General features: G+C 37.3%; 1 protein-coding gene across 1 annotated transcript; it reads left to right on the plus strand.

Moving 5' to 3' along the window:
* The first annotated feature begins 3,753 nt into the window (after positions 1 to 3,753).
* Positions 3,754 to 4,701, plus strand: LOC103730185 (olfactory receptor 7G2-like). The gene has a single exon (XM_008828396.2). It carries the CDS (start codon positions 3,763 to 3,765, stop codon positions 4,699 to 4,701), a length of 939 nt encoding a protein of 312 aa, XP_008826618.1. The 5' UTR covers positions 3,754 to 3,762.
* The last annotated feature ends 11,117 nt before the right edge of the window (positions 4,702 to 15,818 follow it).

The following is a 15,818-nucleotide window of genomic DNA, read 5'->3' on the forward strand; positions in this document are numbered from 1 at the left end:
GACTTGTGCGTGCTTTCTCATTGCTATGACTTCATAAGATTCATAAGAGCAGTTGTCTGGAAGACTATTACCTTGTGGGTATCCACACTTTCTGGTTCTTACAATCTTTCTGCCTCTACTTCTACAATGATTCCTGATTAGGTGTCCCAATCAAGGATAACCACTCTGTGGACTCTTGTTCTCTGAATATTGGCCAATTGTGGATTTCTGCTACATAAGGAAACTTCTCTGGTGAGGATTGAGAGATGCACTCATCCTATGTGTAGAGGCTGCATTGAAGATGCGTCATATAGGGTTATGCATGTCGTAGACATCTGCATTTGAGTAGTTCTGGAACTCTGCAATAGTTTCCATCTGTTGTAAAAAGTAGCTTCTTTGGGACTGGAGAGATTCAGTGATTAAGAGCTCTGACTGCTCTTGAAGCAGACCTGGGTTCAAATCCAAGCACCAACATGATGGCTAACAATTGTCCATCACTCCAGCTCCAGGGAATCCTGCATCCTCTTCTGACCTCCATGAGCATTGCACAACACAAGCTCACATTCATGTAGGTAATACACTCATAAACATTAAATTTAAAATAAATAAAATATATTAAAAGTAGCTTCCTTTTCTCATTTCTAATATTTTATTGCATCTTTGTGCATTTCATATAATACATCTTAATGAAATTTAAACCCCCACCAGATTTCAAATATTTTGTCATATATGTTGAGTACTATCTGGTCAGTATCTCCAGACAAATGACATTTCTTATCATATGCCCAAAGTGGATCCTTATATTTATAGACAAATGTATCATACACCACTAATCAAAAAATTAACTTCTTTGATTAGGGGTGAAAAGAACACTTGTTTGTATATATGAGGATGCATATTTAGAATGAAGTAAGTAATTACATTGGTCTAGGGATGTGGCAGAAGTAATGTTTTCTCTAGGATCTATGACCTTTCCAGCCATGTGTATTAGGCTATATTTAGAGTGCCACACTTGAGTTCCTTCACTGAGCATGCTTTAGTCAATTCCAGTTAGACATCCGTTGATTATTCCCAAGGTAAAAATATCATTACTGCACCAATAACAATAGTTTATAGTCATTATTATTTATTACACTTTACCACTCCGTAGACCCATTGCTTGATTTACTCCCTTTTATTGCTTGCATTGTATCCTCAAATACAGTAAGAGCTAAGTCTTCAGGCTTCTAGGTCAGTTCCAGCTCAATTGCTCTGAGTCCTGTGTCTGAAGTGTGTCCTGTCTTTGGCACTAATGTCTAGCTTCAAGTTCTGGGAGGCATTCAAGGGCTGTTGCATGATCCTGTGTTATTTTGACAATATCTTAGACAACTTTAACCAACAAACTGAAGGGAGGTTTCCCTGCCCACCTTCAGCTATACACATAAATTTGTGTATTTATTGTATGTCTAATTTTCAGTAGAACTTTGCATTAATACATTTCCCTCTGGTTTTTCATACCATCTACAAGTTATTCACCCCTCTCACTCTCCCTGTATAATCTTCCCTACTCCTACCCCAGTTGAAGTACCTCTCTTTTCCACATTTCCCCTTTCATAATTCATGTCTCCTACTATTCCCCTTTCTTGAGCTCCTTCCCCTTTATTCCTATGATTCCTTTCTATTTATCTGGCTCCTGAGGTTACGTCAGGATGTATACTCACATCAGTGGATTTGGAGATAAAATTCACAGAGACAACATACTGTTGCTTGTTCTGAGTCTGTGTCACTTCACTTAGTGTAATAGTTTCTAGTTCCACTCATTTACCTGAAAATTTCATGACTTCATTTTTCTTTACAGCTGAGTAGAACTTTATTGTGTGAATGTACCACATTTTCATTATCTATTCATCAGTGGAAGAATATTTACGTTATGTCCATTCCTGAGCTATTGTGGAAAAAGAAGCAATGAACATGGCTGTGCACATACCTCTGTAGTAGGATAAGACCTTTGGACATATACCAAGGGGTGGAATGACTGAATCATGTGGTAGATTTATTTTTAATTCACTAAGAGCTCTCATATTTATTTCCACAGTGGTTGTGACAGTTTGCAGTCCCACCAACAATGGATAAGGGTTTCCCCTTTCCCTACATCCACACTAGCATTTAATGTCATTTATTCTCTTAACCTTAGCAAATCTGACTGGAGTTACATGGAATCTTAAGGTAGTTTTGATATGCATTTCCCTAATTACTAAAAATGACGAACACTTTTAAGGTGTTTCTTAGCAGGTGGATATCACCTTTGCAGAATATATACATTTGGGCTGAGAGTTACGTGTGCTCTGAGGATCAAGCTCAGGTCTGCAGGTTTAAGAGCAAGTGCTTTTCCTTTCTGAGCCATCTCACTGGCCAACACATTTGTAATTGGTGATTTTAAACTTTTATTTATAAAACCTGAAATAAACAGACATTCCTTCACACTATCTCATAGCTTTCACATCATCTCATATCCTAATCCCCTCCTTACTAATTGTATGTTTCTGGATTCTTTTTGTATTTGTTTTTGTTTGTTGCGTTTATAGTACTTTTAAGCAACAGAACTTTTAGGTGTTGTCTCATTTTCTACCAACTCTAACAGTACATTCTTTTGGAGTCAATGTGTGTTGTCCCTGCCACATGTAAAAACAAGTTAAATTTAGCTACTTTATCTAAGTTAATAAGTGTAAGTGCATTATGTATTTATGTGTATATGACATAGTTTCATTTTTCAACTAGGAACCCATCTTCCCCAAATCAATTATTATATAGATAATTTTTTTGTTAATAACTTAAAGCAACATAGGAATTCATTAGAGGAGTGAAAATGTTTATAAATTAAGGCCAAACATATTCATAAGCAAAACCAATGGTAAGAAGAATTCAATGAAAATGGCCTCAGGGGTCAATTAGGAAATTATTCCAAGTTCATTCTTCAGTTGATCTTTAAGGAGCTGAACAACTAAGATCAGAGTCATGATGAAATCATTAGCCTAATGAGGAACCTTGACTACTAGCCCAGGGATACTAATATTGTAAAAGCCACCCTGTAAGCTCTTAGTTATAAAAGCCTCGCCCAAGTTAAGAAGCAACACCAGAACCTCGTCCTATAGATGATCCTTCACTCTGTGATTCTGTGTGACTCTCACAAGGACACACCATCTAGCTTCAACATCTAGGTGAGATATTTGACATTATTTCTCTTGGATCTAACAGGATCTCTAAAGTACCCTAGCGAATGTATTGAAAATGAGTACCAACCCATCACTTAAATTTTAACCTGGTTATCAGTGTAGAGTTTATTTACATGATATAGGAAAACAATATTAGAATAAATACTGTAAATATCTCCTTACTAGTAAACTTTTCCAAGGTGACACATGCTGTTGTACCTTGTCTACAACACTAACACAATCTGTGTTATAAGGTCTAATAGTTGTAAAACATGGAAATGATTTCCTGCACAACAATATCTGTTCCTAATAGAACATAATATCTGTGGCAAAATATTCTGACACTTTCTTGAATTATTGTTTAGATGTTTGGGAGATGACTTTGAGAAAGTATTGACAGGGCTAACCTAAATAAGTGTCATAAACTAAATGCATTAACAATGGACATTTATTGACAGTTCTGAGCACAGTCAGTATACACAAGAATTCAAGAGCATGGCGGCCACAAGTCTTTTCTCAAACCCTCCTAAAATATGAAGCTGCTGGTCCATGTAGCTTATTGTTTTTTCACCTCTTCTTATTCTTCAACAACATGGAAGCTATTAACCAAACAGTCATTTCAGAATTCTTTCTCCTGGGACTGAGTAATGATCCTGCTCTACAGCCGCTCATCTTCAGCCTTTTTTTGTCCATGTACCTGGTCACTGTCCTGGGAAATCTGCTCATCATCCTGGCTGTCAGGTCTGACTCCCAACTCCATACTCCCATGTATTTCTTTCTCTCTAATCTCTCCTTCAATGACATCTGTTTAACCACAACCACTGTCCCAAAGATGCTGGTGAATATTCAAACACAAGATCAGACCATCACTTACACAAGTTGTCTCTCCCAGATCTACTTAGTCTTGAGTTTTGGTAGTTTAGAAAACTGTCTTCTAGCAGTGATGGCCTATGACCGCTATGTGGCTATCTGTTACCCTCTGAAGTACACAATCATAATGAATTCCCATTTCTGTATAATGTTGATTCTGCTCTCTGTGTCCAGCAGCCTTGCATATTCTCTGTTCCACACTCTGATGGTGTTGCGACTAGCGTTTTGCACGGACATAAAAATCCCCAACTTCTTCTGTGAATTGGCTCAAATTATCAAACTTGCCTGTTCTGAAACCTTACTCAATAACGTGATGGTGTATATACTGTCTACTCTATTCGCTGGTGTTCCTCTGTTTGGGATCATTTTGTCTTATACTCGCATTGTGTCCTCTATTTTGAAAATGTCATCATTAAGGGGAAAGTACAAAGCCTTTTCCACCTGTGGGTCTCACTTGTCAGTGGTGTCCTTGTTCTATGGTACAGGTTTTGGAGTATACATCAGCAATGCAGTTATTGACTCTCCAAGGAAGACTAGGGTGGCCTCTGTGATGTACTCTGTGGTCACTCAGATGCTGAACCCCTTTATTTACACTCTGAGAAATAAGGACATGAAGAAAGCCTTCAGGAACATCATTGGCAGGCGTGCATCACCTCTATAATGTATTATAATTTGCTTCAGATGCCAATTTTGATAGTAAGTAAACTTTGGTGAATTATTCATATGTTAGGTTGCCTCATTCCTTTGTCACTTAATTTTTCTACAAGAAATAAATGGCATAATGTTGAAGTGTGTTTTAAGATGGTTTTAATGCTGTGTTTTCTTCATGGCTCTCTCTGTGTGGTTAGACATATAAGTCTCTAAGCAAAACTTATTTACTCAGTTTGTGTACTGGATTGGGAGTATTAATTTTAAGAATGTTTATTAAGTCTCAGATTAAATTACCAGACATTCATGATATCCATGCCAAGTAATAGTCAAATACTGCATGGTTAAATCTCTGTAACTTCCATTCTGGAATCAGCCTTTCAGTGAGTCAAGGGAGTGAATACAAACACTCAAGCAAGCAGCACCTGAGACTCATTTCTTATAAATAAGAGTTTTTCAAAAATTAATTATGGCTGCCATATTCTATTTCATTAATTCTGAAATGCTCAAATTAATTACTACCAAGTGGTTCTAAATGATGTGACATTTGAATATGGCCCATGAAGATGACTGAAGGTTAACTGTCATTCCAAAGCATGAGAATTAAGAAGTAACCCATAACAGAGAGCTGAGGTTTCTACAGTCCTCCTTGAAATAACATTATGTGATTTCTGGTCTCTTCCTAGTAATGAGGTACTTGTAGTAAAATAGTCACAACTGACAAGAATATCAGAGACAGAACGCTGAAGACATTTCCCCTTTGCTGATAATTTTTAACTAGTCCTGCATCAACTCGACTGCAACTGTCTCTCTAGTGGAATGAATGGTCTATCTTGAAAATTTGTTTAAATAATATTCTCTGATATGACATTATTAACTCATGTGATATATAGAAGAATGTTTTTTCAGCACAGTTAAACCACTCTTTAATATGACAATGAAAAGATAGTAAGTTTATCTTGTTAAAAACAAGATTCTTCATCATTTGTAGTCTTCAAATATTATAACAATTAAACTGCTATAATTAAACAAAGCATACATATAAAATTTTCAGAATTTGTTTGACAAGTAATACCTTTACGCAGACATGACCTTCTAAATTGATTATTGGATATGTCTGAGACAGGTCATGGTATGCAACCCAGGCTCTCCTTGGATTCCCATCCAGTGGTCACAGCTTCCCAAATGTACCAGCACATTGGCTCTCTGATCTTCTTTTTGACATGGCTATCCAAACTTAATGAATCAATTTTCTCTCTTCTTATGACTGTCATATTTTGGGTTCAAAACCAAACATGCTGTTAGATTTAGCAGTTACTTTAACTTCTCCCATACCATATATATTCCGACTAAACAAGGTGACATTAAAATTATAGAGCCTGTCCAAGGACCCACACTCTACAGACTCTTATTCTCTGTGTTTTGGCCATTTGTAACCTTTTCCATTCCTGGTGCCCTGTTGCATGAGGGTGCCTCATTGATGAAAGTTGAAAGCTGAATTAGTGTTTTCCTCATCCCTTGTTCTATGTTCTGTGAGCCTTAGGTGCAGAGGTTGCATTCTAGGTATGCTACTTAGACTTGGGCAATTCACAGACGATCTCTGTGTGTAACCAGTTGTGGAAACCTGTTGTTATCTCTGTGTCTTGAAAAAGAAATTTCTTTGATGGGTGTGGCTAGGATACTTGTCTATATACTTAAGGATCCATATTTTGCACATAGTAAGAAATTACTTCTGTTTAGCTATGTGACAGCCTTGGAGTTTTCCCTAAGATCTATGGCCTCTCCAGCTATTTGTATTTGGCTAGCTTTACAGTACCACACACGAGTTTCCTTCCATTGAATGAGCTTTAAGTCCGATTACGTAGCTATTGATTGCTCCCCATATAAAAATGCCACTACTGTGCCAATGTTCTTTGCTGTGCTGGTCATTGATGTGGTTTTTAGGCCTTGAAGGTGAGATTGGACAATTGATTTATGCCCTCCCTGAGCAGGTTGCATAGTGCTTTCCAAAGTTATGAGAGATAGTTTTCAGGGAAGGTGGCTTCCAGGTCAGTTCCAGATGTGTTGTGGACTCCTATATTAAAATCCACCCACCCAGGGCTCAGGGACCATTGCTGAAGAAGGGTGGAAAGATTATAAGAGCCAGAGCCTGGGTACATGACCTTACAGAAATAGTAATACAGGTGCCTGGGATCCTTCTCACACAAACCTACAGCAAAGGTATCAGCATACACAAGACCCATGCAACCTTAAGCAGTAAAAAACCCAACAAAGAACTGTAGAAATGAACAGTTTCCCACAGAAACTCTTCCAGCTAAGAGGTCCAAACCTTAGTCGAAGAATTATTGGAAGCTGATTACTACTGGATGAGGAAGAGCTCATCTTCCTAAATGGAGTGGCTCTAGATAGGCTGACTAGATCCCAGTGGATGAACTGCACTGAGGGACATCTGGGGCCACTAACTTTACATAATGGGCCTTAACACAAATGACAGAATGTATGAACTCCAGGGAGGGGGGCTATAGGAAGGTGCCAAAGGGGAAGGGGTTAAAAAGATGATTTTCTGTATGAAATACACACAAATTTTTTTTTAATAAAAAGAATAAAATTACAGAGCCTGTTATTCAAAATGAATAATAGTGCTCAAATATTCTCTTCTTTATCTTCCAAATGAATTCAAAAGTAGTTTTCTAGATGAGGCTGTCCTGGATCTTGCAGAGATCCACCCACATCTGCCTCTCAAGTGCTGGGAGTAAAGGCATGTGCCACCATGCCCAGGTAAGTTCTACATCAACTGTTGCTGCTGTTTTTTTTTCATCAAAAAGACAAAAAAATAGTTTTGTATTTGGAATAGACTTTTTGACTACAGCAGAATGGCTACTACATTTTGGAATATACAATGCATTTTTAAATGAGGTTGAACCAGTTTATATTCACACTACACCCCTATCATCTCCCAAATAATTCCTTTTACTATTGACAAATAGTAGGTACAGAATTTTGTATAAATAAGTATGAAGTTCTGTATTTATTAGGTTGAGAATCAGTTTACAAATGTATATTTGTAATAATATCTTGGGATACATAAATTTATGATATAAATTAATATATCAAATAATTGAGATGTTTCTGTTCTCAAATTTATTTTAAAGTAGGTTTTTATATAATTGCAATCTAAAATTGGTTTAAGTTGATAATTTAGTCTCTGGGAGTAGTCACACTTTGCATGTATTTAATAGTTTTCCAGAAATACTTAGCTTTAATGTGTTTAATTCCAAATTTGATTTCATTTTTAATTGAATTTTTGTGAACTTCATACAATATCTTTGATCATATTTAGACCCCATCCCTTATCTTCACCCTCTCCTTAATATCCTCAGCCCTATTTCATATTTTCCATCATCTGTATTAAAGCTTATTTTATTGTTTTTGTCTCCAAATACGATGCCTTTGTTACACATCCGTCTACTGGAGCCTTGTTAACCTATCTAACATCACACACTTAAAGAAAGCTTACTCTCTTCCAGCAGGTAAAGGTTGCCAATACTTTCTCGGCTATGGTTGGGGCTTCTTCTCCACTTTCCTACTTGTGTACTGGGATTTTGATTGGCTTGAGCTTGCATGGGTCTTGTGCATGACATTATGATTTCTGTGAGTTCATATAAGCAATTGCACAGATATCTGGAAAACATTTGTTTTCCTTTGGTCATCAACCACTCTTGGTTCTTATAGCCTTTCTGCCCTTCCTTCCACAATGGGCTCTGATCATGGGTCACAGAGGTTTTATATAGGCCTCCTATTCAATATCAAGCACTCTTCAGCTTCTTATTTTTTGCACTTTGACAAGTTGAGTCTTTCTGTGTTAATCACTTTCTGTTGGATGAGGAGACTCTGCTAGTGAGAGTTGAGAGGTGCATTAATATTGTTTCTGCCTCCTGTTACATTATATTCCCATATTTTTAGATGTAGAGGCTCCATTGTAGATTTGTCACTTAGGGATGGGCATTTCTGAGACAATTATTCTCTGCATTTGACCAATTGTGGAACTTTTTAATAGTCTCATTCCATTGCAAAAAGAAAGTTCTTTGATGAGTGGTGAGAGGTACATTTCTCTCTCTCTCTCTCTCTCTCTCTCTCTCTCTCTCTCTATATATTCATATCATTGGATATGGATATGGATATGGATATGTATTGAGAACATGGTAAATTGCATGTTCTAGGAAAGTGACAAAAGTAGGTTTTTCTCTAGGGTCTTTGCCATCACCAAGCATGTGTATTTGGCTATGTTTACAATACCACACATAAGCTTTATCACATGGTGAAGGTCTTAGTCCAGGCAGACAGCTCTTGATTAATCCTATGTGGTTTATAATACACTTTACAGCTGTATATAACAGTTAATTTTCTCACTTGGCAGCTTGCGTAATATCCTCTGACACTATAAGAGCTAATTTTCTGGGAAGAGGCTTCCAGGTCAGTTCCAGATCCTTGCTACAAGTTCTTTGTCCAAAGAATGTTCTATCTTAGCAGTAAGGTCTTTTTTTTCAATGTCTGTTTTTATTGACTTTTTGTGTATTACATACAAAACATCTTAACCATGTTTATAGCCTTATAACCCTTCCCCCATTCACACCTTTCAATAGCTGACCCACTGGATTTCATGCATTCTGTCAGATATGTTATGGCTTCTTGAGTCAGGTTTGTGTACATAGGTGTCCCTCAGCCTTACTGTCAAGTTCTGGTAGACAACCAAGGGTTGTGGCAATAGTCTGTGTTATTTTGAGAGTCTCTCGTACCACCCTGACCAACAACTTGAAGAGAGGCTTCCTTTTCCTGGCACTGTGTTTTTTTCTTACACAGCATTGAGCTGTACACTTGTATTCACATACACCTTGTCTGTGTATTTTTCAGTAGGTTTTTCAACGAACAAATTTCCCTTGTTTTTTGAAACCATATAAACATTATTTATTTCTTCTCTCTCTGTTTTGTTTTAATATACTTTTTCCTACTTTTGTTTTTATTTTTATTGAGATTTTTAACTTTCCACAATATATTTTGGTCACACTTAAAGCCTCTCCCCTATCTACATGTTTCCCTTAATAGCCCTTCCTTATTTCACGAAATATACATTTATAGATAGATGATGATAGATAGATGATAGATAGATAGGTAGATGATTGATAGATAGATAGATAGATAGATAGATAGATAGATGATAGACAAACAGATAAAGGCCTATTGAGTTCCCAAATGTCTTCTTTGTGGGTACATGCACTGGATCCTGGTTAACTTGTGCACTTGTACAATTTCAATCCCTTCAATAAAATGGACTTTTCCTCTACTAGAAGCCATTGTTTATTAATAGTTCCTCAGCTATGGTTGGAGCTTCTTACCCATTTTCCACTTCTATGCTCTATTTTGTCTGGCTTAAATTTATGTGGCATTGTAACTTAAAACGTCTCTTGGTTTTCTGCTTAATATTAATATCAAAAACATTTTATATTTTTAATTGAGTCTGAAAATACTCAAAATATTTTTAATCTTAGATATTATACAAAAATCCACCTTTTCTTTACATTTTGCCTTAATAGTTCATGCATTTTCCAGAATTCCTATTCATCAACAAACACTTATAAATATATAAATTTGTATTTGTCTAGATACCTTCCTAAGCAATAAGAGTGCTGCATATTTCCTTAGACAAAAGTATCATATCTTCTGGACTTTAGCATTTCAGTCAGCTAAATCTAAGAATGATTTAGCAAACAAACCCCAAAGTAAAGTAGTAACAAAGTTGTCTTACACCTATGGTTAATGGTTTTCTTGATGATTTTTTATCTTTTGCAGCAATATTGATAATCCAAGCCCAAATTTTATTTTATGTGTGTCTCTGTTTTGATTATATGTAAATATTTGCAAATTAATATATGCATTTTTGAGACAGGGTCTCCTTGTAGCCCCAGCTGTCCTGGAACTAACTATGTAGACCAGGCTGGCCTCAAACTCACAAAGATCCACCTGCTTCTGCCTCCCAAGTGCTGGGATTAAAGGTGTGTTTCAGCACACCTGGCTAATGTATGTATTTTTTAATTTAAAAAATTAGTGTAATTTTGTAAAAGGTGTAAAATTCGCACCAATTGACTCCATGGTGATTAAAGAGACTGTATTCGAATTTGGTATTTACAACTTGCAAACACATTTGTGCTGGATAGCTTTAGTTGTCAACTTGACACACCCAGGTAGAGGGATCCCTGAATGTGATTATTCTTAATAGTTACATCCATCACTACTTTGTGACTGCACAATTTATTCATTGAGTTGTTTTAGACCTTAGTTGCATATATTTGCTATAGCTTATCATTAGTACTGTCATGAATAAATACTAAATACTACTAAATATGGTGTTTTCTGAATATTAACAGTTATTTTACTGGCTATATGTTTAGTAGATTTTTATGTCATATGGAAAAGATGTCACCACATTTATTCACTAAAATATATGAATTATACAAAACTGTTACATCAATTTACATTCCTATTATGAACATATTATTGTGCCTGTCTAGTCCATTCATATTATACTGTAAAGTGTGGAGTACTCCATTTTGGCTTTTGATAATTCTTAAATACTTATCTAAAACTAATTTTCTTTCCATAAACATTACAAAATTAGTGTTGCGTGTTCCTGAGTACCTTTCAGCTATTTCCAGTCTTAGCCAATTGATCATTTGGTAAAAGCAAAGAGAATCTTCATTTTAATGTCTTTTCTTCAAGTGATGCCTAAAACCCCGCCCAACTAAACATTAATTTGACTGCTGACTTTGTCAAATCTTTCCTAACACAGCTCTAGCTATAAGTGAAGAGACATTTAAAAAAGAGAAGCATTTCTTAGCATGATCTTGGGGATGTGACCCAAACTTCAACCTTTACATCAATGAGTCTTTGTATATATGTGGTCTTAAAGAATTCTGGTTCTCTGGTGCTTTTGTAGCCATAATGGACTCAAATTAAGCTGAAAATTTTGTCTAAGAAGAATCTCTGCAGCCCCCACAGGACCAGTCTTTGGCATCTGAGAATGAGTTTCCAGGGAACAAAAGGTGATGTGATTTGTATGGAATGAGATGTGTTTGACTTCTCAGAGTCAACAAATCATTCATGGTAAATGGTCTTCCTTTTGGTGAGTTTTGTTCCTAAGGATTTGAGATAAAACAGGGAAGAAATGGCAGTACACCCATGAATAAAGAGGCTCTTTGAAAACTGAGGCCTTGGGAACATGGAGACAGCAAATACTGTCAATGACCACTTTAAGTGACTATTGTGATAAAACAGCCTGATCAATTCTCTATGCAGCCATTATATTTCTCTGGAAGATCACTGATCTGAAAAAAAATGGAAATATGTTAATTGATAATTTCAAAGCAATATAAGTTTTAATGAAAATTTGTCCTCTCTTTCCCTCTTATTCCCTCCCTCCCTTTCTTCCTTTTCTTTGATTCTTGTTCTTTGCTTTATTTTCCATTTTCTCTGTCCCATTATTCCCTTCTTTCCTTTCTTTGTCTCCCTCAACACACCTCGTTCTTGCTCTCAGCTCTGTTTTCTCCCTTTTTGTCTGTCTCTGTCTCTGTCTCTCTCTCTGTCTCTCTGTCACACACACAGACACACATACACACACAGTCATCACTTGTCACTGGTTTTATTTTAAGCAAGTGATTGCAAGTAATTAAAGACAATATTCTTTATACATTTCATACTCTTCTTATTGTATTCATCTCTAAATTTATCTTCCAAATTTCAGAGATGCTTTCCCAACTGAAACATAAATTTTTAGTGTTAGATATCATGGACACTAAACTTAAGTGTTGTCCCAACTTACTAATATATAACAATTGTACAAATTTATGCAGTATATTATGACTGAAAACATAAATGCATTTATTATGCAATAAGCATATTTAGCATTTCTATAACCCTGTATAGTCACCATTTCATTGTCAGATGATCACAAATATTTTCTATAGAGTTTTTAGAATATTGATGACATTCTTGTTTGATACATTTCTCCACTGTGCACATACTAATTGTGAGAACTCTGGGAAAGGAGTACTGTGTATTGATAATGGTGCTGCGATTTCCAGTTTAGCAGCAACTGAACAAACTAGCTCCTCTTGAACATGGCAGATATGCCCACTGAAAGTGTAATGTCTAAAATAATCAGAAACAAAAGAATCCCCAATCATAAATACAAGATATATGAAAACAAGCACATGATTCCTCTTAAAATTCTTAATCTAGTCAGTGGTTTGAGAACCCCTGCCTGTGATGGCACAACTATGTATAGCATCCTCTTTGTTCTGAAGTGAATCTGGAACTCCAAGCACCCAATGTGCAGCTGGTCCCCAGCTAACATGGATCAATTGAATGAGGAGCTGAGCCAATGACAGATTGTGCCACAATCCTCTATGGATAATAAGAGATCAGATTAAATCTTAGATATGCCTCCATCTTTCAAAGAAAAGTTAAGAACATTTCTTAGAAACATGGCCCCCAGGCTTTCTGAACTTTCCAAGATGCACTGAGGTCTCATTTGTATTTACTGTGGCAAAAAAGCAGAGTCACAACTCATATCACACTACTTGAGAGCAGTGTAAGATATTCTCCCCAAGGGACTCACATTTCTTTCTGTATTTACTAATTGAGAGTGTCTTCTTCTCTGCAAGGTAGGATGATTGACATCTTACATGATTCCTCCTGAAAGACCTGGTATTTCAAGGAGGTCATAAAGTTAAGTAAGAATCTGATCCCCAAAGTGGCATTCAAGTTTGAGCTTACAGTGGAATCTCAATGATGTCCCACATCAATGCTTTGATATTGCATTATTCAAATTACTCAATAGCCTCCTTAATATGTGAACTTTTATAGGTACAAGGCTTGATGTCTACTGAGGCTCAGGCTTTGCTCCTTGCTATGTATCAGACATTTTACCTGAGAATTCTGCAACATTAGGATCATCCCAGGCTAGGCTACAATCACTGTTGACATCACAGTCCCAGGAGTCCATGTAGAGTCAGTCAGTCTGACAAGAAGGACTCTTACTACATTTTATATGCTTCAAAGACTACTGAGTTTTCCATTCCTCTAGAAAAGGCAGCCAGAAAAGAGGACCTTATTTACGCCAGTATGACAACTGTGGTCTCAACCAACAAAAATACAGTTAGATGATGAATGCAAATAGACTGGATATTCACCACATACATGGCTGAATATGATTTACATCTCACGGGATCTGAACCTCAGACAACAGTAAAGGACTCATGAGCTGCTAAAAAAATCCTTCAAACCTCAGTTTAACTGTGGACTGACAGATGGTCTACTTGCTCTCAGATTTTAGGCCTTTTTCCTTTTCCTATTCCCTTACCTAGTCAAGGCCTTGATATATCTGGCCAAGTCATCTCTTTATTTATAATTTCATTAATTTTTTGTGATTTCATACAATATACTTTGATGATATTTAGATCCTCTCCCTTATCTCCAACTCTCCCCATGATCCCCTCATCCATTTTAAAGAAAAGGCACACACACACACACACACACACACACACAACACCCATAGTGTCTGATTTCTGTCCCAAAATATCCTTCACTGTGGATCCATCTACTGTGCCCTCCAAGAATCACATCTTTATAAGACACTGTCACTCCCTCTCCCAGCAGTCCTCAATTTCCAAAAGTTCCTTAGGTAGGGTTGTTCAAATTTCTTACCTACTTCTTCATGTATATGATGGGATTTTGTCTGATTTGAGGTGTCATAGCAATGTTTTAATCATTGCTGTGAAACCTCTCTTTCAGTTCTTGAGTTCCCCAAGTCTAAGAGGCGCCTCCAAATAACACAGGCTATTGTCATAGTCCCTGATTGCCTCATAGTACTTGAAGGTAAAATCCCATTGGTGAAGGCAGGCCACACCTCCGACACAGGACTTGTAGAAATCAAGCTGGAACTGACCTGAAAACCTCCCTGAAGACTAAGTCATCTCTTTTGTAAATGAAGGTTAAGAGAGCCTGAAGACTATGAATGATGTTAAAGCCTCAAGAAGGTCTGTATTACATTGTAGATTTCTTGGCTCCCCTAAAACTTTGTGTGATGCCCTTGCTTCTCAAAACCCCAATCTATCTTTCATTTACCCAAATGGGATGATAATGAACAAGACAGAGGGCTTTATGAGAAACTTGCTACCCCACGTTACTCTCCAACTTGAGACTTGTAGAGATTCTTCTATTCCTGTCAATAAATTTCAAATTCTTTACCTTGAGTCCACAGTTTCAAGAGCAAGATTATGTTCAATTCTGGAAATTTCCAGTCACTAGCTATGTGCACTTTAGAAATGTCCTTAAAATAATATTGGAGGCCCACACCTCCCTTGCATTCCTGGGCTGAACAGCCACTGGCTTCCTGGTGCCAGCATCTTTCCTGGATAAGTCTCAGGGCACCCAATGTGCCTTGACTCCCCCAGCCTTATTCACCCTCCCAGCTCCCCCACCCCATCTCTCCTCATGGCCTGGGTACTGGCCCATTTCTTTTCTTAGCACCCCAGACCCCTGGGCTGTCTTTTGGCCCAGAGTCCACGTGCTTTCTGATCCTTTGCATCCAGACCCACCCAGTTCCTCCCAGTAGTCCCCAAGAGGCCTAGGGGCCTCTTCCCACCACCAACTCCCTTTGCATCCCTGGGTGGCATAGCCAACAGCTTCCTGAGACCAGCATCTAGCCTGGGACTTGCTCTCAGGCCAGCCCAGCTCCTAAATTCCTGAGGGCAGCATCTTTCCTGGAGGGATCCATACCTTAGGAGAAAGCCTAAGAGCATCTGATCCTCATCTGACTTGGGCCTCTGTGAGAACTCCTGAAAATGGAAGTGATTTGGCCACTCCAATATAATATCAAAAGAGAGAACGTGATGCCTAGAACAACCAGCATTTCATGCCTAAAAAGTAAGCCACAAAGGCACATAAAGTTTACAAAGAGAAGCAGTCCTAAATTCAACAAAGGAAGGCTTGGGTCTCACACAAGAATCAGAAACTACAAAAGAAAATCACATATCAAAGTCACAGAAAAAAATAATAACATGAAGAACCAAAATA

Source organism: Nannospalax galili, unplaced genomic scaffold (genome assembly GCF_000622305.1).
Source record: "Nannospalax galili isolate Female #2095 unplaced genomic scaffold, S.galili_v1.0 scaffold470, whole genome shotgun sequence".
NCBI classification, from domain to species: Eukaryota; Metazoa; Chordata; class Mammalia; order Rodentia; family Spalacidae; genus Nannospalax; species Nannospalax galili.

What these genes read in the sequence shown, in the direction of transcription:
- LOC103730185 (XM_008828396.2), top strand. Translation starts at nt 3,763, where the DNA reads ATGGAAGCTATTAACCAAACAGTCATTTCAGAATTCTTTCTCCTGGGA.